At 33.5% G+C, this 25,779-nt stretch overlaps 2 protein-coding genes and 1 non-coding gene across 4 annotated transcripts; all 3 read left to right on the top strand.

The window, feature by feature from the left end:
• The first annotated feature begins 2,444 nt into the window (after positions 1-2,444).
• On the top strand, positions 2,445-4,402 carry LOC120213227 (protein NUCLEAR FUSION DEFECTIVE 4-like). Its single transcript, XM_039211379.1, has one exon. The coding sequence runs from the start codon at positions 2,510-2,512 to the stop codon at positions 4,343-4,345; it is 1,836 nt and encodes a 611-aa protein (XP_039067310.1). The 5' UTR covers positions 2,445-2,509; the 3' UTR covers positions 4,346-4,402.
• Positions 4,403-11,339: 6,937 nt separating this feature from the next.
• Positions 11,340-11,412, top strand: TRNAA-AGC. Its single transcript has one exon. It is a non-coding gene; the product is annotated as a tRNA-Ala (tRNA).
• A 1,185-nt stretch (positions 11,413-12,597) lies between these two features.
• On the top strand, positions 12,598-24,253 carry LOC120213228 (cystathionine beta-lyase, chloroplastic-like). Of its 2 annotated transcripts, none has more exons than XM_039211381.1 (13): positions 12,598-12,747; positions 13,023-13,191; positions 13,282-13,400; positions 13,970-14,040; positions 14,167-14,258; positions 14,577-14,664; positions 14,738-14,849; positions 15,470-15,566; positions 15,649-15,730; positions 22,031-22,148; positions 22,910-23,005; positions 23,089-23,191; positions 23,938-24,253. In XM_039211381.1, the coding sequence occupies exons 1-13, from the start codon at positions 12,679-12,681 to the stop codon at positions 24,111-24,113; spliced, it is 1,392 nt and encodes a 463-aa protein (XP_039067312.1). In that variant the 5' UTR covers positions 12,598-12,678; the 3' UTR covers positions 24,114-24,253. The 2 variants fall into 2 exon arrangements, with proteins under 2 accessions (XP_039067312.1, XP_039067311.1); XM_039211380.1 differs by having other exon boundaries at positions 22,898-23,005; positions 23,938-24,226.
• Positions 24,254-25,779: the final 1,526 nt, after the last annotated feature.

Below are 25,779 nucleotides of genomic sequence, written 5' to 3'. Positions count from 1 at the left end.
GGTGCATCGATGCACTCCTTATGCATCGATGCACTAATTGCATTTGATGTTTATTTATTTGAGAGTGCATCGGTACCCATTGAAGATGTACCGATGCACACAACCCATAAATGTCATTTTGAACACGAAAATCCCTTCATTTCCTCTCAACACTTCATATTTCACCTTCTTTAATATTCCTAACTTTCATACACATATTTACACTTATTTCTACTTAATAATCACTTCTTTAACCTCTCAATCATATCCTTTATATGGCATTCAAGAATCATACGCAAATATCAACATGTTCCAAATCTTATTCTAACACTTCATATTCCTTATTTAGATTGATGACAAGTCAAATTCAACTTCCAATTCTAATTATCAACTCTATATCAAGATTTCATTCAAGAACTCTTAATCTTTAATCTCTTCTAATTCCATCATCTTTTTATTTTAAGATAACTTAAGCTTAACTTAAGCTTTCCTTAAGCTTAGTTATCATCGAATGATCGAAACCCAACTTAAATTTCAGCTAATAATCAACTATTAAATATTACCTTTGCAAGTTGGAGTCAACGGCTGGGAGAAGAAAGAAGAAAACTCTGGAGAAATCTCTCATTTCCCCACGTGGTTCCCTTATCTTATAAGAGGGAAAAAATATTTTTCATGCTAAATGACCATTTTGCCCTTTGATTCCTTTAATACTTACTAAAACCTTCAGGAAATATTTCTGAATAACTCACTGAACTATTCAAATATCCTACTTTAATCACCACATTATGAAGTTTTACAATTTAGTCATTAACTCATAGTTTGGGATGTTACATAACTAATAACTGAATGATTTGGGATTCGATTTACCCAATTAAATTGTATCTTGAATCACACTTTAAAATGTAAATAAACCTTGCAAAATTAAAATTCAATATCTTTTATTTTCTTGAGAAATAAAATTTCAGTAATAACAAATACTAAAATCCGATAGGATTTTATCACTGCAAAAGGAAAGTCAAACTGTGGTGACACTGACTTCTATGACAGTTTCCACCACAAATTCCAGCATCCCCTATTTTTGGAAAATGAATTACTTTACAAAATAAATAAACAAATAAAACCCTTAAAAGTATGGTCTCCAAAATCCAAATTGGCGGCTTCTAAATTGTCTATTAGTTCACATATTAATTGGTTAAAGTAATATTTATAAAATATTAACTAATAGATGTGAGTAAATATTTATTTAATAAATTAAATAATTTTGATGTAATTTAAATTAATTTTAATATATATAAAATTTGATTTTATGTAAATATATACATGAATTTTTAATTTTATATAATTTTATAAATTACTAAAATTATTTTTTATATATTATTATTTTATATTTAAATATTATGTAAACTAATAATTATATCTATTCAATATAATTTTTTAGAATACATTTGACTAAAATAATATTAAATTTATACATGTAAAATTGCACTAAAATCAAATTTTAATGTGTATAGTTACATAAAATAAAATTTATATATAAAATTTATGTGTAATTTTTATATATATCATTTTTAAAATTTAATAACGATATACTGTAGTCAAATTTGTTGACGATATATGAATTTACGCTCCAGATATTAATTCTTAATAATTTATTTAAGAGTTAATTATATTAGATGTCTCTAAACTATAACTCTTATTTTAAATTAGTCCATAAATGTTTGAATGTTTTAATTTCATCATTAAATTATGATTCTTGTGTTGAATTGGTCTCTAAAATTTTTAAAATTTCAAATTCATACCTAAACTATGACCCTCATTCTATATTAGTCCCTAAACTTTTAAATATTCTAATTTCATCCTTAAATTTTCGAATGATTTAAGGTTTTTTTAATAGTCTAGAGTAATTACAAGGTAATCTATGTTCATAACTTTCTTAACCAATTAACAACACACACACCTTGCAGACGCAACTGCTCGAACCCATGACCTCTAGGGAGAACAAAATTTCCTTTAATCACTGAGGCCACTTGATGGCCGTTTTAGGGGACATTATTTGAATGTTCAAATATTTGTGAACCAATTTAAAATGAAGGTTATAATTTAGGGATGAATTAAGAATGTTCAAAAGTTAGGGGATCGATTTAAAATGTGAGTCATAGTTTAGCAATGAAATGAAAATGTCAAAAGTTTAAAGACCAATTTAAAATGAAAGTCATAATTGGAGGATGTATTGTGCAATTAACACTTTATTGAAATTAAAAAATCCACCGTCTGAACGTCAAATATCCTTCCGAGACTCTTCAAGTGAACTCCTCAGTCTACTATGACAAAAAAGAAAAAGAAAAAAATAACAGTATTAAGTCTATCCAAACTCTAAAGACTATTATATCCTCCATCTTTTGTTTCCATGCACTTGTTATTTTCCTTGGTTTTTTCTATATATATTAACTTATTAGGCACCAAGTTCAAGACACAACCTCTTAATTAACCATCGATCTTCGTTGAAAACAATACCACTTGAATCCAAAAAATGGTGGTTGCAGCGCCAGGTTACGGTGGTGCCACCATGCCAAGCTCAAAGAGCTTTGCTCTTCAGATCCTAACAGGGCCATGGCTCATGGTTTTCGGCTCACTGTTAATCATGTCAGCTGCTGGAGCAACCTACATGTTCAGCCTATACTCCGGCGACATTAAAGAGTCACTAGGCTACGATCAAACCACTCTCAATTTGCTCAGTTTCTTCAAGGACTTAGGCACGAACGTCGGGGTCTTATCGGGGCTCATAGCCGAGGTCACGCCGCCTTGGTTCGTGCTATCCGTCGGTGCAGTCCTGAACTTCTTTGGGTACTTCATGATTTGGTTGGCCGTGACCAAAAAGATCGCCACGCCACAAGTGTGGCACATGTGTTTGTACATATGTATCGGCGCCAACTCGCAGTCTTTCGCCAACACCGGTTCTCTGGTCGTCTGCGTTAAGAATTTCCCGGAGAGCCGAGGCGTCGTGCTTGGGATTCTCAAGGGTTATGTTGGCCTGAGTGGTGCGATCATAACTCAGTTGTACCATGCTTTTTACGGTGACGATACGAAGGCGTTGATCTTGTTCATCGGTTGGCTTCCGGCGGCTATATCGCTTTGTTTCGTGCGAACGATTCGGATCATGAAGGTGGCGCACCAGGCAAATGAGCTGAAAGTTTTCTATAAGTTTCTTTATATCTCACTTGGCCTTGCTTCTTTCTTGATGGTCATCATCATCGTGGAGAAGAAATTTGTTTTCACTCAACCTGAATATGGTGGCAGTGCTGCCATGGTTCTTTTCTTGCTGTTTTTACCTCTTGGTGTTGTGATTATCGAAGAATACAAGCTTTGGGAGGCTAGAATTAAGGCCTTGAACGACCCCAATTCTCCATTGAAAATCATCACCGAGAAGCCGATTCCGGAGGTGTCCAGGGACAACACTACCGAGACGATGTTGGCCGCGAACGATTCGAGCAGCAGCACTCGAACCGATGATGTCTCATGCTGGAAAACGGCGTTCCAGACACCAAACAGAGGAGAAGACTACACAATCCTGCAGGCACTTTTCAGCCTTGACATGTTAATCCTTTTCTTAGCCACGACTTGCGGTGTTGGTGGCACTTTAACGGCGATCGACAACCTCGGACAAATCGGAGGCTCCTTGGGGTACCCTAAAAGAAGCATAAGCACATTCGTTTCACTAGTGAGCATATGGAATTACCTAGGCAGAGTTACATCAGGTTTTGTCTCGGAAATCTTTCTGACCAAATACAAGTTCCCCAGGCCTCTAATGCTCACCTTGATCATGCTCTTCTCATGCGTCGGACACCTTCTGATAGCGTTCGACGTCCCCGGTGGCCTCTATATTGCATCTGTCATCATCGGTTTTTGCTTCGGCGCTCAATGGCCTTTACTTTTCGCCATCATCTCCGAAATCTTCGGACTCAAATACTATTCGACTTTGTACAATTTCGGGTCCGTTGCGAGTCCCATTGGCTCCTACATGCTCAACGTGAAAGTGGCTGGAAATTTGTACGACCGAGAGGCGAAGAAGCAAATGTCAGCTTTAGGTCTTGTGAGGAGAGCCGGTCAGGATCTGGATTGCAAAGGGGTTGATTGTTTTAAACTGTCTTTCATTATAATCACAGCTGCTACCTTGTTCGGCACGGTTGTGTCACTTATTTTAGCACTTAGGACTAGGAAATTTTATAAGAGTGACATATACAAGAAGTTCCGGGAGGACGTGAAAGCGGCGGAGAAGGAGATGGCAGCAGCCGGAGACAGTATTTTATTGCCGGAGATGAAATCTTCTGGTAACGACGTCAACCGACTGGAGACCAAGACAGGGTAGGTTTTGTTTCACTGTTGTAAAATTCCTAACAAGTGGGATATAAGATATAAGTAAATGACTCAAATATGGGAGGCAATGTCATTGAATATTTGATACAAATAGGATTTCTTTGTAATTTTTTAAAAAAGTTTATGGGTATTTGTGTTAAAAACAAAAGGTTTGGGGTTATTTTAGAAAAAGAAAACACTGCAACTTGGCAACTGTCACAGGTACAAGTTTTTCTTTGTCTATCGGCCATGGAAATAAATTATATAGTACATTTGGACCCACTCTCAATAACATATGCAAATATTATTGGAGATATTATATCCGGAAATAACCGGCATCTGCACAGAGACTTCTCAAGTCTTTACAAGTTTGTCCTTTTCGATGACTATATTATTCAAATAGAGCCTCATCTTTTACAGATGTTTTGTATAACGACTTTATTATATATTTTGTCTTGAAGGTTATACTAAATTGGACAGATAAAAATACATCATATGACAGGTGACAAAAATAAATATAAAATGTATAATTGGGGCTTATTAAATACCTTTAATGGTAAAAGATAATAATATTCTTTCTAGAAATCATGAATTTGAGCGGTTGCATTCGTAAATCGTGGTTTATTACGTTTTTCATCCACTCGAATTTGTTAAAATTTCACTACAATTCCTTCAATTGTATGAAAATTTTCAACAAGACCCAAGCATTACGGAAGAAGAAGATGGATGAAGGGAGGAGGAGGAGGAAAAGAAGCATGCCACATGTATGTTTTCATTAATCCATTTTTAATGAGGTTAACCGAAAAGAAAATCAAAAATTAAATCATAAAAATTAAAAATATGAACCTAACCATATGTGCGCTCTACCTTCCGAACAACATCAGAAGATAATATTACAATTCTATTAGTGTTGAGACAACCCAATCATCTAATGATTTATTTAGTATCAATGATATAACAAAATATTGTTCTCTTTAATTCGACCAGCTGTATATGTAAGATGTGTGGGCATTATCAGTAATAAAAAAAAGATTTTAAACATATACTATATTATAATCACCTAATACTAATAAAAAAATTACAACTTCGACGAATAATAATCTAACTGGGATTTTAAAAAAAATCACCAAAGCAATGATTAGTTAGCATACTTTCTCAAAGACTTTATGCACCAAAAATGAAGTCTTCTAATAATGGTGTCCATCAGAGATAAATGTAATATTTTATATTAAGAAGGCGAATATATGAAAATTTAAGTGATTAAAAATAAAAATTATTAAAAAATAAATTATATAAAAATTTAAAATTTTTAGAGATCCAATTTTTTTTCGTTCATCTTCGACATCCATGGACTATTTTAAAATTCCCAGCAAGTGGGATATAAGATATAGGTAAATGAAAAAAAATTACGAGTGATTGACTTTAACAAGGATAGGTTTTTTTTGTTGTATTTTTTTAAATATGGCGTTTTGCGTTAAAAATATTAGGGTTATTTTAGAATAAAAAAATTACAGGGGTTTTTAAATATAATAATTGGCAACTGTCATGTTGACTATACTGATCTTTAGCAATTAATTTTCAAACTTCCCTGAATAGATATCCATTCACATAAATTGAAATACGATTCAATGATTTGAAAATAGTACTAATTGAATATTCCCAAATGACAGCAACAATGACGTAAAAATAAATTTAGGTAAACTACACATTTAATACCTCAAGTATTACTTTTATTCCGTTTTGGTCACCTAACTTTTTTTTTATAAAATCATATCTAAGGTTTAATTTTGTTTTCATTTTGGTCACCCAATGTTATAAATTCAACAAACTGGTAACGTGACATTTTTTTTATTTTTCAAAGATGATCTGTCATTATCTTATGGTGACACATCAACATTATCGTTAATATTTTAATGATGAGTGCTCAAAATGAAACCAAAACTAAATGTTTGGTATGATTTTGAAACAATAAATAGTTGGATTATTAAAACAAAACAAAAGTGATAGTTGGGCTGATAAACACATAGTTTACCCCATAAAATTTTATATAAAAAATAGTATCTAGAAACCCCATGTGGAAACACTGTGTCATAACACCCGGTACAAATTATTTTTAAAACTGTTAATATTGATCAAATAATCATATTTATTTAATTTTTTGTTTAAAAAATTTAATTGAGAATACAAAAATTAAATATTAATTTAAACGTATTGGGCATAAACTTTGAATTTAAAATATTTTAGGGTAAACTACACAAATGGTACACTGAGTATAAGATACTATTTTGTTGAGTCTTCTGACTATTAAAAGTTATAAAATGATTAACTGATTATTCACTATGTTTTATACTCATCTTTTTTTTGTTAAAAAATTAGCGAGATTCTAAGTTTGACATTAACATGCTGACTGATATATGATAAAATTTGATCTCATAAAATCAAAAGATCAAATTTTATCATATCTCAGTCAGCATGTTAACGTCCAACTCAAACAATCGTTAATTTTTTAATAAAAAAGTCCGAGTTTGGAATATAATGAATAGTCGAGTGATCATTTTGTAACTTTTCATAGTCGATGGACTCAACAAAGTAACCCCTATAATTAGGGGACTATTTTATAACTTTTAATAGTTAGAAACTCAATAAAGCATTATCTTATAGTTGAGGATCATTTGTATAATTATCTTATATTTTAATGATTTTTTTTTATTTCAAACTGGGACTCATTGATTCTGACGATATTTATTTATTATCTTTGATGAAGTTTGAATAAGGTCCAAGTTTTGTTTTATTTTTTCAATTGTCCCGTGGGAATAAATTATGTAATACATTTGGACCTACTCTCAGTTACATATGCATAAAGACGTTTCAAGTCTTTCCAAGTTTATCTGTTTTACTAGTTAAATATCTAAAATAGTATTTACCCATTTATAGACTGTTTAAGTAATGATTTTATTATATATTTTGGCTTTGAACGTTAAATATGAATCAATAAAAATATTTTATATGTCAAGTGACTAAAATAATTAGAACATTTAGATTTTAATTATTGTAGAAAATTTTAAGCTAAAATACACTTCTTGAGTATAACACGTTGCTTTGTTGAGTTATCGATTATTAAAAGTTATAAAATGGTCTCTCAACTATAGGATATTTTTTGTTGAGTCCCATGACTATTAAAAATTACAAAACAATCATCTGACTATTCAAATATTCCAAACTAGTTATTTTTCGTTAAAAATTTAATGGTTGTCTGAGCTGAACATTAATCTATTAACTGAGATATGATAAAAATCATATTTTAATGATTTCTACTGGTAACGTCATTGCTTTCAAGCACTGGCTTGACGATATAATGATTAAAGCACGAGCTCGATGACATAATATAAACAAAGATTTAATCCACAAAATATAGCTCAAACAGTTTTGGGATTAGATTTTATCATATCTCAGTAAGCATGCAAATTAACTGCAAACTCATATGATCGCCATTTTTAACGAAAAATAACGAGTTTGGAACATATGAATAGTCAAATAACTATTTTGTAACTTTTAATAGTCGGGAAAACTCAACAAAGCAACACTATCAAGAGATCATTCTATAGCTTTTAATATTTAAGAGTCTCAACAAAATAACGAGTTAAAAGACCATTTGTGTGCTTTTCCCAAAAATTTGATGATAAAACCAATAGAACCATTATATTCGGGACAGACGTGTGTAGGGCTCCCTACGTCAACGCCCTCGTGCATGCTTTCCACTTGTATATATACAGCTCATTTCAAAATTCAATGCTACACATTTTCTTATAGTTAAAATTTGTAATATAATTAAACATTTTCCTTCCGATTTTAGTATAGATACTTATTTTTTTTATTAGCTTGATTGATATTATTTTCGATATATCATATGAATGGTTAATATTAAACGCATTTAAAATGAATATTTTTTCTTGAAAATTCATTAAGGTGGTGTTTGTTTTTGCAGAGGTAAAATGTATGCAGTATGCGGATCACATCTGCAGCAGAAGAGGTGGACCAAAAGTCTGCAGTTTGCAAGAAGAATACTGTTTGTTTTTTAACGTATGCAGACTACTAAAATAAACTTAAATATAAATAAACTGATTTTTTAAACTTAAAAGAATTTTGCAATACGGAGATTTAAATAATTTTAGTTTTACAATACTGAAATTTAAATAATTCATTCAACTATAATAATAAATATTTTAGAAAAACAAACACCACCTTATTAATTCTATTATAAGTCTCACATAATCACATGTATTATTAGTTTTATAAGTTTTATAGAATAAAATTTATAAATGATCATTAAATTATATGATTTTTTTTAAATATGCAATTATGTAACACTTTTAATTTTTTTAAATATATATTCATAATTTATTTTTATAATTTTAGAAAATATTTTTTAATTTATCAAATTATTTTATGATTATTTTTTATTTAATTGTGATTATATTTTAAAATTTTAAAAACATAATTTATATTTTTTTTATATTTTAAAATCTTAATTATCAAACAATGAAATAATTTTTTATTAAGCAATGTGGTTTAAATACTTACATTTTGTATAAAAAGTTTAAATATAATTTAAAAATAACAAATCCAAAAAAAATTATATTTAAACTTAAATCAAAATAATTAAAATAAATATAAAATTTTAATAATATATAAAATAATTTATATGATATAAAATTAAATATCTATAATATAATATTAAAAAATTAATATTTAATTTATTTAAAAAATCAATATTAAAATTAATATCTATAATATAATATTAAAAAATTAATATTTAATTTATTTAAAAATATTAATATTAAAATCAAAATCAAATATAATATAAAATTAAATATAAAACCTCTTTGAAGAGGTTAGAAGACGTTTCCAGACATAAGGCCACGTCTGCGTCGCGTAGACCATGCGCAGACGTTAGAAGAGCTTCTGTCTTCTAAAAAACAAATGGTCTGCGAAGTCCAATGTCTACGCGTGGTCTGCGCGGCGCAGACATAAGTACTTTGCAGACCTTACACAGTAAAAACAAACACCACCTAAGTGATTTAAAATTGTAAAATAATATATTGTTATTTTTATAAGTTCTGGATGTGAGCAATTGTATCTATAGGGTGAGTACGTATTGTCAATTGATTAAGAAAATTATAAATAAATACAACCTTATTGTCACTCTAGACTATCGTTAACGAAATATAACAAAGTGTATGCATATAGGAATATAACCATTTATTGTGTGGGAGAGACTGTGTCACTAAATTTTTTGGTAGAATTTTTAGGTAATTATTAATTTAAATATTAATTAAATATTTTTTAATTTTTAGATTTAAATATAGTCAAGAATTTTTTATTTTAGCTTCGTTCCAGTGTGAATACATATGTATGGAACATACTCACTGAATTTCGCCAACACTGGTTCACTCGTCACTCGTGTTAAAAAAATTCCCAGAAAGTAGAGGGATGATGCTCGGTTTTTCGCAAGATTCTCCTCGGAAATCATCCTCTCGAAGCACAAAACTCCTCGACCATTGATAAATGATATTGTCACTCGTCTTCCTCTAAGCAGCCGTCGTTGACTTACTCATTGCCTTCCCGTGGCCCAGTTCACTTCAACTCGCTTCTTTGTTGTTAGGCTTTTCATTCAGTGCTCAACAAACACTTCTTTTCACCATTGTTTCCGAGCTTTTCGGATTAAAATATTACGCCATTCTTTTCATTCGTGCTTAACGTGAGAATCGTCTCCGTCGGGAAAGTTTACGACGAAAAGGTGTTGAAGCAACAGGAGGCAAAGGGGTTGACGAGATCGATGGTGAAAGAGTTGACCTGCATTGGCAAAGAATCTTACACGCATGCTATCTTTCGTTTTGGCTCTTAGAACTCGTGGATACTATAGGGGAGATATTTGCAAAAGATTATAAAAATGGTGGCAAATGAGAAGGGGCTGGCCTTGGAATCAGCACACAAGATTCAACATAAATAGATTCGTAGTTTCGTACTATTAAATCTGTGGTGTTGGTTGCAAATATGGTCGCAGTTGTAGATGTTATGAATGTTAATGATTATCCGTTTATTGCATATGCTATTTATTTTCTAAAAATCAAAATATTTTTAATTATAAATGTAATTGTGATGTTATGATATATTTAAAAACCATTATGATGCGATTAGATCATTACATATGAATATATTAATTCAGAATGAGAAACTAATATTCGTAAGTTATTTGAGGAACATACATCCATTTTGAACCTTAATATAAGTTAAATAATGTATGAAAAAAATAATATCAGTTAAATATAATATTGTACGAGAGGTAATTATAAGATAATATCTATTCAAAAACCTTCCAATCATTTAACAATGAAAACTTAAACACCTTTGCATAAGTGATTCTCGAACTTAAGACTTTTAAAAATAATAATTATTCCTTTAACCATTGGAATCGCGTGATTTGCTTCAATATTGTGATAATCTTAAAACTCTTTAGTTGTTTAACATGAATGTACTCTCTTAATTGGTTGCTATTTAATTTTCATCCCATGTACAAAAATTATAGTCACAATACAAAGATTGATGAGACATCAGAATTTTTAAGTTATTTAAATTTAAAGAAAATAAATAAATTTAATATTCTAATAATTGAGCTGAACTCGAGTTATAAATTGAATCAAATTCAAGTATTATAATACCCAATTCAAGCGACTAACAAACTTAACCGAGCTATTCGTAAATATATATTTTAAATTACACAAATATTAATTCTTATTTTACATACAAAATGACAATTTAATTTGAATTAAAACTTGAGTCATTCAATTATATCTCAAACCAAACTCATATTTATATTTTGATGTTCAGTTTTTCTCGTTGGATATTATGCATTATTCATACAAAAATGAGTTGTGACCATGAGGAAGTATGTGCACACCGACTAGCATTTTTTCTTTATATATATAATTTTTGTCGATTTTACAGTAGGGGATGTAGCTCAGATGGTAGAGCGCTCGCTTAGCATGCGAGAGGTACGGGGATCGATGCCCCGCATCTCCAAGATGGTTCTTTTTAATTTTCTACAGCTTCATTGGTTTGGGTAACTTACATGAGTAGCGATTAAAGTATGGGTAAATTTTTCTATTCAGAACTAATTTTTTAAAAGTAACAAAACATCCACTGATATAAATATATAATCTTCATGTTTTTAACTTTTTTCCCTCTGCTCTTGATGTCCGAAAGGTTGCCTTTTTCACGGTGTTTGAGACGGAAGCTTTGGAGGCATTTGATGGTTTGTGTCAAGCTTGTGACAATGGTACTCGACAGGTGATCTTCGAGGTGGATAATTTGCTCATTCATATCAGGCTCGATGGTATACAAGATTTGCTGGGTAACTGTTGGAGCTTGTTAGCATGGGGCTGAATCCGAAGTAAGTTTCTACAATGTCTTTAGTTATTAATAAAAACCATGCATTTACGCTTGGACGAAGGAGATTAATCAGAGATTGGAAAAGGAGAAAATAAAAGCATTTGCACACAGAGAGGGTCACAAGGGTGAGGACATAAATCACGAAGCCGAGTGCCGAGTCGAAAGGGAATTTGGAGAGATCAGAGCACTGTTTGTGGGGAACGAGCACCGCCGAGAGATGTACATGAAATCGTTATCGATGGCCTCCCTAATGGACCGGTTATGGTGAAATGCGCTTCTTGGATTCACTCCGAATTTGAGAATCCTGAGAAGAGAGTATTCTTTGTAAACAAGGTCTGCTTCTCAGAGATAAAGCAGGTAACATTTTCGGCAAAGACCGCATACTCATTTATGCATAGCTTGATACATACAGCGTTTTCTGCGACGGAATCAACTTGCCTTCCCTCAAGGATCAAGGGTTTTGGAATACTGTCCTTCCTAGACTTTTCACGGCTATGACCAAGGGAGCGGAGATGCATGAGCTGCGGTTCGAGGCCCCCGATACCATGGCTAGTAAGAACTTTCGCGCGCTTCTACTCCTTTCTTCGGACTGCAATCAATCATAATAGCATTTACCGAGCAAATCAATTCTTCATTGACCTTCGATGCTTGTATACTTCATAAATCTACAAAGGAATATGAGAAGAACATATGTTGCTTGAATTGTTGCAAAATTAAAGTGTGAGGATTAAATTATAAGTTTTGAAATACTACAAACCTTTAACATATTTAAACCTATATATTAACGCTATTAAAAAATATACTTCCATATTTATTTTCTTCACTTACTCATAGTAGAGAAATGGCGGCACGGTAAAGCGAAACCCATAACCCTAGACAGAAGCTTTAACTTGGAAGATGGCATTATCGGTCTCTCTCAAGCCTTTCATTTCTTCACTCAATTGTTTCGATCCTATTCGCCACAACGTGAGTTCCTCCCCCCACCTTTTACCGTATTTTTCCTTCATTTTTCTCACAAAATGCTTAGCTTTCTGGTTGACAAAGAAAACTTTTGAAGTGAATCAGAGCGTATAATTCTCTTTGTTTTTTTGGTAATTTATTAAGAAATTTATGTTTCTATTGATTGCTGAATTCTATTGAGGCTTCAAAACTACTAATTTAAAACTCTAAATTGGATTTTCTTAACTGAATATAAGATATATTTACAATGTTTTGCCTGGTTCTGTTTGTTATTTATGCAGGATTCTTTGCTAGTAAATATCCCAAGAAGTTTTCAGGTTAAGAAGGAATTAACGTTAGAGGGAAGGCTGCAGTTGTCTGCCGCACAATTCAGATTGAACTGCTCAGGGAACAGGGGCATGGACGTTAGTGCTTCAGTTATGTCTGATTCCATAACAGACCATTTTACTGGTTTGTATCAATTTTTTCATGTATTGATGATTTATTTTCATCTCCATGTCTATAATGGTTGATTTATTTATTCATTTTGGTGTGTTGTAGAACTGGATGTTGAGGCTCAGGAGCCTAGCGTTTCAACACTTTTGGTGAATATCGATAGCGAGTTTGACCCTTATGGTGCAATGAGCACGCCACTTTACCAAACAGCTACGTTTAAGCAGGTAAGCCTATTGAAGTACGTTATCTTGGATTATCTTTTAAATGGTTACCTATATGCTACGCTCTAGGAAAAGAGAGAAATTACAATTTTCTGAATTTCTAGAGTGTGGGGTTTTAGTTAAAAGATTCTGCTTAGTTTCTAATTTTTCTTGCTGCTGCTTTCGAAGGTTGATTCGTTTGTTGAATTTCTTGCTCATTGCGTCAATTTTGAAGTTAATAGGTTGAACCATGAGAGTATTAGATAGATGATTGATATACAAGGTTGAATTGTTTCCTATGCTTTATCTTATTAGTTTTTATTGCTTTTCATGTAGCCTGCATTCTACCATTGGCTATTATTTATCTCTCTCTCTCCCTTTGTTATTCCCACCACAATACATAGTACTTTGCATTAAAATCTAAGAAATATATGCCTAATCTCTCTCTCTCTCTCTCTCTCTCTCTCTCTCACAAACAGAGACATATACTAATATAAAGCAAGACAGGAGTGGTTATTATCTATTTCTGGCCTAAATGTGGCATTTCAGTTGGCTGAGACTTTGATTACTGTTTCTTGTGCTTTGTTTTGAAGCCTTCAGCTACTGAAAATGGGCCCTATGATTATACTAGAAGTGGAAATCCTACTCGAGATACATTGGAAAGGTTTGATTTTGGATCCATTCTTTGCATGGTTGAAGGACTTTTATCTATCATCGGCAAAACCAAACATTTTACCTTCTTTCATGTACTATTCGGGTACTATAAGCTGTTTGTATTCTTATCTCATAGGCTCTTGGCAAAGCTTGAGAAGGCAGATCGAGCATTTTGCTTTACCAGTGGAATGGCTGCTTTGTCAGCTGTTGCTCAACTTGTTGGAAGTGGTACTTTTTTTTATACTCTTGTTTCCTTCTGAAGTATATTTCATTTGTGTTTTATAACACTTATAAATCTCTTACTACCTATTGAAACTGGCTTATTATGCTATTTCCTCATTTGCATTTCAATATTTGAATCCACTTGTTGCCCCTTTTACTATTTTTATGTAGTTATAAGATTCAAACTTTTTTCCTTTCTGTTCGTTTCTCTTTCCTGGTGCACATTTTTCTATGTTTGTGCGAGTTTTTAGTTTATGTAAAAGGTTTTCACTCCTTTCATGCATCTTAAGCAAACCCTAAAAATATGTATTTTTCTTCTTTTAGGCCAAGAAATTGTTGCTGGTGATGACATCTATGGTGGTTCTGATCGTTTGTTATCTCGTGTTACTCCAAAATCTGGCGTTCTGGTGAAGTTAGTATATTTTCTTTTTTTCATTGCTATCTCACTGCTCTAGAAATCTGAGATAAATTGCTTGAATTTTTAGACGAGTAAACACCAGTGATCTAGATGAAGTTGTTGCAGTTATTGGCCCCAACACGAAGCTTGTCTGGTTGGAGAGTCCTACCAACCCTCGACTACAAATTGCTGATATTCATGTGAGACATTTTTCTTTTCTCCAACAGATATCTTTTCACTGGAACGAATGTTTAGGGTTTTGTTAGTTCCTCAGTTACAGCGAGATATATTTAATTTGACTTTTTTGCTAGAATGCATTGGTTTAATACTGGATGTTCGATATGTTTTCTGTGCACGGGACCAGCGAGAGTGCGAGACCTTTGGTTAACCACCCGGTTGTATTAAAAAACAATTTAAATATTAAATAAGTATTATATATAGTAAATACTTAATAAAAATGTATTTGGCTAAATGGTACGATGATTAATATAGATTCAAAGGGCCAAAGATTCAATTCATAGTACATACAGTAAATTACTTTTCTAAAAGAAGTTTAAAAACGATTTCTACAGGTTATTGCCTATTTTTACTTCTTTGGATAGGCTCAATGATATGTACTGGATTGATAGACCACTGGTTTCCAGTTCATTCGGTTTGACTAGCCGGTCTGGTTTATTGACACTGGGTTTTATACTTTTAACCATTTTTATTGCGGTCTTATGTTTGCACACCTTTCTACTTAAGTTTGTTCTTTCTTTGCTAATATACTAAACATTCTCCCTTTTGATAAAAAATATTCTTTTTCTTGTCTAATTTCCAGAGAATATCAGAAATCGCTCATGCTAATGGGGCCCTTGTGTTGGTAGATAACAGTATTATGTCCCCAGTATTGTCACGACCATTGGAACTTGGAGCAGGTACAACAATATACATAGCTGTGGATTTAGTTTCAAATTTCCAGAGATTATTGGTGATTTTGATTTGTTCATCTTGTTTCAGACATTGTGATGCACTCTGCTACTAAATTTATTGCTGGACATAGTGATGTAATGGCTGGTGTGCTTGCTGTTAAAGGAGAGAGGTTTTAGTTCCTTCTCCATGCAATTTTTTGAACATCTTTGAGGCCATATGCATCTTTAAATTCATATTATACATTTAAAGACCAATCGATATTTGATGGGTTTAAGTTTTTTATAACCATTCTCTTGGGTTTAAGGAGAAATTCTGATTATTCATTTATAAGAAAATGATCTCTCTTAAATAGATATTTACAATGTCTAAACTAGGAAATTACAAAAAATAAGAAAGACTACTAATTTATAGGGATTCTTTAATCATTTAACTAATATTCTATTTAGGCTAAGTTCCAGCTAATAGCTTCACTTGGTAAAAGTGTCCACAATAGGAACACTCTTTTCTCTCGGTATCTCTATCATATCTAATCTCTTCTTACTCTTCTATGCTCATCCAAATGTCAATATTGTGACTTCGTTATTTAAAATAAAATTAATCAACTTGTACTGCTTTAAAAAAAATTATAGAATACAACCAAAAAAGTCTTCATATTTTCAATCTTGCATCTCCCAACTTTTTTATTTTATAATTCTACAAATTTCAATGAATTATACATATAACGTTGCTCTTAGAAAAATGTTCTGTTAATTAATTTAATTGGTCAGGAGAGATGGTTAAAAAGCTAAAAAATATGAGCGCGTTAGGTAGAGAGAGAGAGAGAAAAGTCGAAAATTTCCATTGATGCTGATGAGGAATGGACAGTGTTCATTGATAATCTTAACAAGAGTGTTTCCAGAGGGGTGTTAAGGAATTATTTTAGTCCTTATGGTCAGATCTTGAGGATTTTCATCCCTCGTTTTTTAGAAAAACCAAATTATAAATCTTCTACTTTTGCTTTCGTCTAATATGCTCGTGAGGAAAGTAGAAACAAGGCAATCCGGTTCGTGAATGGTAAGTGGCTTGATGGAAGAAGAGTCTCAGTAGGGATCGCTAAGTATCAAAAGGTTAAGAGAAGGGAAGCTGTGGAGGGGAAGAGAATGTTGGAGATCAGGTCTGAGATTAAGGATGCATCAGGATCGGGGAGGAGAGCTGTGTCGTTGAGAAGCTTGAGAGATGACAGATCGTATAAGGATGTGGTGAACTCTGATTATGATTTGAGAAGAAAAACAGTATCAGGGGCAAACTTGTCGGGTAACAAGCAGAATGTACCAACTGTGAGAAATGTTTGGGACATGCATATTCCATCAGATAATTCGGAATGGGTTAAACGTTCATTATCAGGGATAATGAAGTCTTCTTTTGAACATGACTCGGTGAAGGACGCTCTGGAGTTAGAAGGCATGGAAGTTCAGGTTGTTAGATGGGGTTATGCATGGAATGCATGCATAATTACTTTCAACTCGGTGGAGGAGGCCTCACATGTATGGATGAATAAAAAGGAAAAGTTGTTCTTATGCTTTGATTGGTTAGCCCCAGTTTTGAACGAGGATGGAGTTCCTTCGGCACTTTGCTAGATTGAGTTATTTGGATTGCCTTTATTGTGTTGGAATGAGGCATTCTTAAGAAAGCTTACAAGGAAGTGGGGTCAGTTTCTATGTTTTAACAAAGATTCAGAGAGCAGATCGGACCTCTCGACGGCAAAAGTTCTGCTTAGGGTGGAAAGTCCTTATGATGTTCCTGATAAAGTGACGATTGGTTCGTATGGTAGATCGTTCAAAGTTACGATCACACTGGGATCTGTTTTGATTAAACCAGAGGAAGAAGCGGGGAGGAAGATGGAAAAATTTTCAAAAAAAAGGAACAGTGGTTATGCCGTGTCTGAGGAGGGAACTGGCAGACATCCTACTCTGGCTGAAGACAGGGATGAGTCCGCAGAGGATGTTAGGCTTAAAGTCATTTCTTGGCTGAATTGTGGGCAAAACAGTGGAGTGAATGGAGTCGGTGGGGGACATGTCCAATCGAGTAAGTCAACAGCAGATAAATCTGATTGTGGGCTGTCAGGTTTCTTGGAAAATAAGACAAGTCAGAATGACAATCACGTGGGCTTGGGATTGAGAGATACAATTGATCCGGTAGACTCAGTGCAATCTGAGGAAAATGAGGTTGCATTATTTCGAATTAAAAAATGGGTTCCCAGTGGGCCTGCATTTAATTTTAAATGGGTTGGGGACAAGTTTGCCTTACAGCCCAATGCCAGTTCTGCAATTCACTTGAGTGCTGCTGATGAGGGGGAGGATAGGGGGGCGAAAGTCAATTTTCAGGGGGAGAAGGAAGTGAATCCATGTGAACAGGGAGATGTAATAAGAAAACATAACTATATTGGTTCAAAAAGCCTGGAGGGGGACCACATTATTAGTTTGCAGATTGATAATGATGCAGAGGGGTTTAAATGTACAATTGATAAATCGGAAGGTGGTAAGCAGATGGAGAAGGTTATGAATGATAATTTATGTAACTCTAATGAGGAAATCTTCTCAAGTTCGAGTATAAAGAATAGAAATAATGAGATTCAAGAGGGAAGTACTTCATGCCACAAGAAAGATGATCAGTTTAAAGTAAAGGAAAGTCATCTAGTTCCTATTAATCAGCAGGATCAGTGTATTCCTCGGTCTAAAAGCCTTACTAATAAGCGAAAGTTGAGAATTGCACCTCGTCGATCGGGAAGTGTTTGCTCGGATACTGAAGTGTCTATCAGCTTCTATGATAGAGTTTATAGAAAGGTTCTTAGAAATAAGGTCAGGGAGTCAGTGGAGCAAGTCAGGGAGGTATCTCAGTCTTCACAATCTTCTGTTAAAGCTAGGATTGAAGCTGCTGCTACTAGGGAGGTCTGTGAAATGTTGGGGATCACCTTTAAAGGGGCAGCAATTATTAGAGGAGGGGATTTTTAGGATGGAATTGAAGGGGTCTTCTCAATGACCCTAATGGTTTCTTTGGTTTGATGTGGAGTTTATGATTGTCAATTTTATGTCTAAGTTAAAATTAATCTCATGGAATATTAGAGGTCTTGGGAGAAGAGAAAAAATAAGAGCAGTGGCCAGACTCGTTACTAGAGAGAAGCCGTTTATCCTATTCTTACAGGAGTCAAAACTGAATGTCTGTAAGAGCAATTTATGGAGGAGGTTAGGAGGTAATCTATTGAAAGGTCATGTCTTTCTTCCAGCTGAGGGTTCTGCAGGAGGTCTGATAAGTTTGTGGAATGACAATGTTTTTGTGGTCAATGTTGAACATAAACATAGCAGATTCATAGCATTAACAGGAAAGTTCAAGCTGTATAATTTTGATTGTGTTTTAATAAATGTATATGGTCCAGCAGTAGAAGCGGATAAAGAGGAATTCTTTAGGGAGCTGATGTGTTTTGTGCAGTGTTTTAATCTGTCAGTCTGCATAGGAGGGGATTTTAATGCTTATTTGGATACAGAGGAGAAATGCGGTGTAGCTCAAAACTGGCATTCCATGGATTTGTTTAGATCCTTCGTTCAACATTTTAATCTTATGGATTTACCATTAGTTAGAGGAAGATATATTTGGTGCAACAACAGAGAGTCTCCTACTTGGGTAAGGCTTGATCGGTTTATTATCAGTGGTTCATTCCTAAATCAATTTCCTAATATGATCCAAAAAATGTTCCCAAAATCCCTTTCGGATCATAATCATGTGGTGTTAGTAGAAGAATGCAATAATTGGGGACCAAAACCTTTTCGATTATACAACTATTTGTTAGAGGAATATGGGTTTGTTGAGTTGATTGAAAATTCATTGTCTACGGTGAAGAAGGCGAATGGTCGATGGGGTCTATTTTCTTTACTTCGAGGAACAAAGCAGAAGATCAGGGATATGCCTTTTTCGACTCAAAAGGGGATTTCTGAAAAATTTATCAACTAGAAAACTTGATTAATGATCTGGAATTCAAATTGCAAGAAGGAGGGATTTCCATTCAAGAAAGGGATTGTTGATTCTGTCCAGGAATGAATTATGGAAGTTGCATAGGAGGGAAGAGAGTATTTGGTTACAAGATCAAGATTGAAGTGGATCAAGGATGGGGATAGGAATACAAAGTTTTTCCATTTAACAGCATTAAATAGAAATAGAATGAATTCAATTTTGGCCCTGAGAGTGGCTGATGAAGAAATTTCTGATCCGGAGAAGCTGAAAAAATTTGTCTTTGAGTATTTTAAGGAGAACTACATCTCTAAAAATACGCTGGAGGTAGAGGACATTAATCTCAATTTCATGACATTATCAGAGGAGCAGAAAAATGGACTTGAGGTACGGTTTTCAGAACAGGAAGTTAGGGAAGCAATGTTTCACTCGGACAACTCCAAAGCCCCGGGTCCAGACGGCTTCACGATGGGTTTCTTTAAAAAATTCTGGCATGTTTTGAAGGATCATTTAATGAAGTTTGTGGATGACTTTCACAGAGGGATGAGTTGGGAGCATGGGGTCAACCATGCTTTCATTACTTTGATTCCTAAAAAACTCAACCCTGAAGTTATTGAAGATTACAGACCAATTAGTCTTGTTAGATGTTTGTACAAAATTATCTCTAGGATCTTATCGAGGAGATTGGTTTCTGTTATTAAAGTTTTGATCAGCCCATTGCAGTTCGCCTTTATTCCGGGTAGGCAGCTCATTGATTACGCTTTTATGGCAAATGAATCTATAGATTACTGGATGAAAAAAGGAAGGAAAGGAGTTGTTTTTAAAGTAGATTTTCGCAGAGCCTTTGACTCAGTGGAATGGCAAATTATTTTGAGGTTATTGAAGGTAATGGGTTTTGGAGACAAATGGATTTCTTGGATGGATTATTGTATTTCTTCTGCTTCAATTTCAGTCCTAATTAATGGTTCCCCTATTCAAGAATTTCAGATAGGCAAAGGGGTGAGACAAGGTTGTAGTCTATCTCCTCTTCTGTTTAATATTGTTGGGTTTGTAGCTAATGGTTGGGTTTGGAACATTCAGCTAAGGAGAAATCTTTGTGACTGGGAATTGGATCAGTGGCTTTCCTTAATGGTTTTGATTGACAACATAACACCGAATGAATCAGTGGATGATTTTCTGGGGTGGTCGGGGAAAGGGGATGGTTTGTTCTCGGTAAAATCTTGTAGAATGACTATCTCAAGCAGAATTGGAGGACATTTTCAATGGAAGAAATGGGTGTGGTCCGGATTAACTCCTCCTCAAGTGGAAACATTTCTATGGCAGTTTACTCATCAGAAATTGGCGGTTAGAGTGGAATTGAAGAAAAGAGGGGTCAATCTTGATGATGTTTTGTGCCCTTTTTGCCACAAATATGAGGAATCAATTCCTCATCTGTTTTTTTCATGCTCAGTTGCAGAGGAGTTGTGGTATAGATTTTTAAGGTTTTGGGATATCTCTTCGGTCATGCCCCAAGATCCTCCTTCCTTTCTTTGCTCTTGGTCTTATCTAAGGGAGTGTTCTAATATTTGGAAATTCATTCCAGGTGTTGTTCTATGGTCTATTTGGAAAGCTAGGAATGCAGTGGTTTTTGAAAACTGGACATTAGATAATTCATCCCTATTCTTCATTTCCAGGTTTAGGCTGGCTAAATGGTTTTTAGTGAAATTTCCTCAGGTTAATATTCAGGTTGACCTACTAGTAGGGGATCCATCGCTTGCAGACAATTTGCCTATAAAATCCTACAATAAGGAGAAGGTTCTTAACTGGTCTCCGCCTCCTTCGGATTTCTTTAAATTCAATGTTGATGGAGCGGTAAGAGGTGATGGGCTGCAGGGAGGTATTGGGGGAGTCTTGAAAGATTCAGAATGTTCTACTTTATATACCTTTTCTTTTGCGGTGGGACCTGGTCCTCCTATGTTAGTTGAGCTGAAAGCTATTAAAACAAGGGATTGATCTATTCATTTCTTCCGAATGGGCTTTGAAGGGAAGACTAATCCTTGAGACAGATTGTAAAACAGCAGTTGACTGGATTTTGATGCCATTTTCTGCCCCTACTTTTTTCAATACTTTAGTTGGGGAAATTGGGGCCTTAGTTTCTGCTAGGGGTATTATTGTTAGATGGATTCCTAGGACATGCAATTGGGAGGCTGGTAAGCTAGCTAAAGAGGGTATTGGTTGATGTTTGAGCTTTATGGTTGTTTTGGTTTGTATTATATTTCGGACAGTTTATTTAGTAAGTTGTAATCTTATGTAATCATGGTTTATTAATATAATGAGGTACTCTTTTCATCCTTCCCGCTAGTTGCCTCTTTCACAAGAGCCAACTATGAGGGAGGTTTTTAATGAGACCTCCTATTCCTATAAAAAAAATTAATTTAATTGGTCATATTTCCTCATGTTTCCCTTCCAGATTCCTGATATCTTTTGTTTTTTGGCTTACTTTCACTAGCTTGGCAAAGGAGTTATATTTCCTACAAAATGCAGTTGGCTCTGGGTTAGCTCCTTTTGATTGTTGGATCTGCTTAAGAGGCATCAAGACAATGGCTTTGCGTGTTGAAAAACAACAGGTGATGCTTTTGACATTTTTTTGTTGCAGCATGTGTCTTTGCAAAATATTTATTTAGCATACGGATGCTGCTTTGTTTTGATGTTTGCTATATTCTTTTTATTGACACTATATCGCAACTTGCTTCATGTTGGACTTGCAGAAATGGAATAACATAGAGTTATCACTTTCCTATTCTTATACCATATTATTTAATAAATCGAAACAGATGTGACTGATTTTGACAGTCAGTTTGAGTAAACTTCTGAAAGCCTGGATATGGGGTAAAGGATTCTGAATTCACAATTCCCTCCATGCATTATGTATTGCGGTGTGCTGAATTCTGTCAACTAAATAGCCTATTTTAGTTTATTATATGTTTCGGCGCATGAGTTTGATTTATTATCATGGGCTTATATAAGGCTCCACTTCTAACAGGGGGAAGGAGATTCGTCCCGTACTAGGGTGTCTTCCTGGTTCTTACCTTTATCTGCATGGAACTTTTAAGCCCCCTCCCAATTGATAGAGCGTTAAAAGGGAAAGATCTCATCAAAGTACCCTTGATGTTAAGATTTGTACTTACAAATTAGACATATTATATCACCATTAACTGCATGTAAACATCATGTTTGCAGTGATAATCTACTTTTAGTTATGTTCCGGCCTTAGCAGTTTTTCTAATCTCGCTATGTTACTATTCTCCCCATAATTTTAACAGTTGAAATTTGCTCAAATTCAAACTTGAAACTAAGGTTTCTGAATTTCCTACAGGAAAATGCACAGAAAATAGCCGAGTTCCTTTCTTCCCATCCACGTGTGAAGAAAGTTAACTATGCTGGTCTTCTTGGTCACCCTGGACGTGATTTACATTATTCTCAGGTACCGGACATGGAAGTAATTCCCATTTCAACATCAGCGTGTCTAATGTACGTACATAAAATACCCTAATCTTGGTTTTGCAGGCAAAGGGTGCAGGGTCCGTGCTTAGTTTCTCGACAGGTTCTCTTGCCCTCTCGAAGCATGTTGTTGAGGCGACTAAATACTTCAGCATAACTGTTAGTTTTGGTAATAACACTTCCTAGCCTCGCTTTCTTTATAAATTTACATGCATAAAGCCTAAAATGATTACCAAAATCTTAATTCTATGAGGATCCAAATATTTCTCCCAAAACACGTAATGCATTTATTAATTACATTACTCGAAATCTTGAAACTTCTTCTGTGACAGTATTTTCCTGTGACCAAAGATACCCCATGACCAAAGATATTTGATCATGTGATCATTTTTTACTTGCTAAATGTGCATGCTTTCATGGATTATTGTTTCATATTTTATATCGAAAGCCATTACTTTGAAACTTAGCCTGTTATGTATTGTTTGGTTTCTACTGGAAGTAAGGCTTTGCTGTTACCTAAGATGTATTTTTATGATTGTTCAATAAAATTATGAGACTCTCTTTTCCTCCTTTCAATGCTCGACGAAACTTTATATTTCGTTGAGTGTAAAGGGGTTTTTTAATGAGGTCTCCCTATTCTATCCAAAAAAAAAAAACTTAGCCTGTTATGTTGCTCTGACTCTTCATGTTTCTTGAAGTGCTCATATCCGATACCCATTTCCAATATATGTGATCCTTCAAGTTCCCTCCAAATGCATGGAGAAATTTATGAAAATTAAACATATCTATGTCGAACATCGGCCCGAGTCCTTGTAACTTAGATTGTAGTTAGATTTACTGCTAAGAAATGTTCCTGATTGTTGAATCACTGCTGTGATGGAAACTAAACTATGTGATTGTGATCAATAATTTTAGGGAGTGTGAAATCCCTCATAAGCTTGCCGTGCTTCATGTCCCATGCAAGCATACCTAGTGCGGTGCGTGATGCAAGAGGTTTAACGGAAGATCTTGTTCGAATATCCATCGGTATCGAGGATGTAAACGACCTCATTGCCGATTTGGACAATGCCCTTAGAACGGGTCCTCTGTAGTTGCTGCCTGATGAAGAAGAAGTGGAGATTAAGCCATCAATGTTATATGGTGAAATGTTTAATGGAGTGGAGTTTGCCAATAAATAGTGGTGTTATTTTTTTTGGTTTCTTTTAGTAGTTCAAAATTCTTCATTTTCTTTTATTTGAAATTTATGGGCGCAACTCGTATTAGAGAAATACATATATAACCCTACTATTTATTAACTAGTTGATCTAGTGGAAAGGTAATAGATTTGAATTTTTTTCTTAAACAAGGTAAGTGATTTGAATCATTACATTGTGAACGAAGTATCTAGGTTAGAAGGACTGTTCTCATAAATAAGTTTATATAATAATTGATTTGAATTAGCCAATTATTAAATTGAATATTGGTGGTTAAATTAAAATATATATATCTTATCGTTAGTAGATAATATAACATATTATCAAAATTAAAATTAAATTAAATTTATTTTAAGATGTATCTTCATCTGGTTGAATTATTGTTTGGTTGATGAAATTTAGAAAATTTACAATGTTTATAGGTAGATACTAACATGTGTATGATAATGATCAATATATTAAAAGAGAATAAATAATAATAATTAACTGAAATTCAACCTATATTAAACGTCTCACTGTATTTACTTATGGCTTGGATCATTGAGTTTTTTTGTACACTAATAATTACTATAAATTTTTTTCAAAGTTTTAATAAAATTTTCATAAGTATAGGAGAGTTATATTCTAGTGTAAACGGTAAAAGTAATTTTTAACAAATTATTAACAATATATAAAACTTATCCCCTTACAAGGGATAACTTAATTAAAGAAGGCCAAAACAATTATGACATTAAAAGTAACTTGAGGGCTAAAATTGGTAATAAAATAAATTAGGTAGTCTAACATATTTCTTAATTCAATTATGGGAGAGATGGAGATTTTTTAAATAAAAAAATAAATTTTAAAATAATTCAAAGTCTTTTTGACGTATTTAAATAACTTTTTATTAGGAATGATGTTTTTTTTAAATACACATTAAAAACTCTAAAAGAAGAATAATGATGTTATTAGGAGTGAGAAACTTGACTCAAACTTTAATCGAATTGGTATTCCTATTTTATAACTCAAATTTTCTATAATGATATGATACTAATTGATTTCAATTTAAACTACTTTCTATAACCATATACGATATACATATGTATCTCTTAATATTTTTTTCATATACAATATACATATATATCTCTTAATTTTTTTCCATATAAGATATACATATCATGCAAAGTTGAGAAACTTCACTCGAACTTGAGAATCAATCCACTAATTATTAAAATTTTGAGTTATTCAAGTCATGTTTTATAATTCAAACTTTTATTTTAAAAAATTGAGTTGTGTATAGTTTATAAAATTAAGAGTTGAATCAAGTCGAGTCAAATCAAGTTTTTAACGTTGAATCGAATTGAAAAAAATTGATTTTTCAAGTCAAATCGAATTTACCCGGTAAATATTAGGGCACGAATGGGTGCATAGAGAAAGGGCATGGCCTTCTGCCGATTCCAGGCCGAGAAGCAAGAAATTTGGGTTTAGAAGGCAAAGCAAAAGAAGCAGCAAGAACCACAAAATATTAAATACTAAACACCACAAGGGAGAATTAGGAAGAAGATAAAAACAGAGAAAGATGCAA

Source organism: Hibiscus syriacus, unplaced genomic scaffold (assembly GCF_006381635.1).
Source record: "Hibiscus syriacus cultivar Baekdansim isolate YM2019G1 unplaced genomic scaffold, ASM638163v2 tig00110020_pilon, whole genome shotgun sequence".
NCBI classification, from domain to species: domain Eukaryota; kingdom Viridiplantae; phylum Streptophyta; class Magnoliopsida; order Malvales; family Malvaceae; genus Hibiscus; species Hibiscus syriacus.
This window is presented reverse-complemented; position numbering and strand designations above follow the sequence as displayed.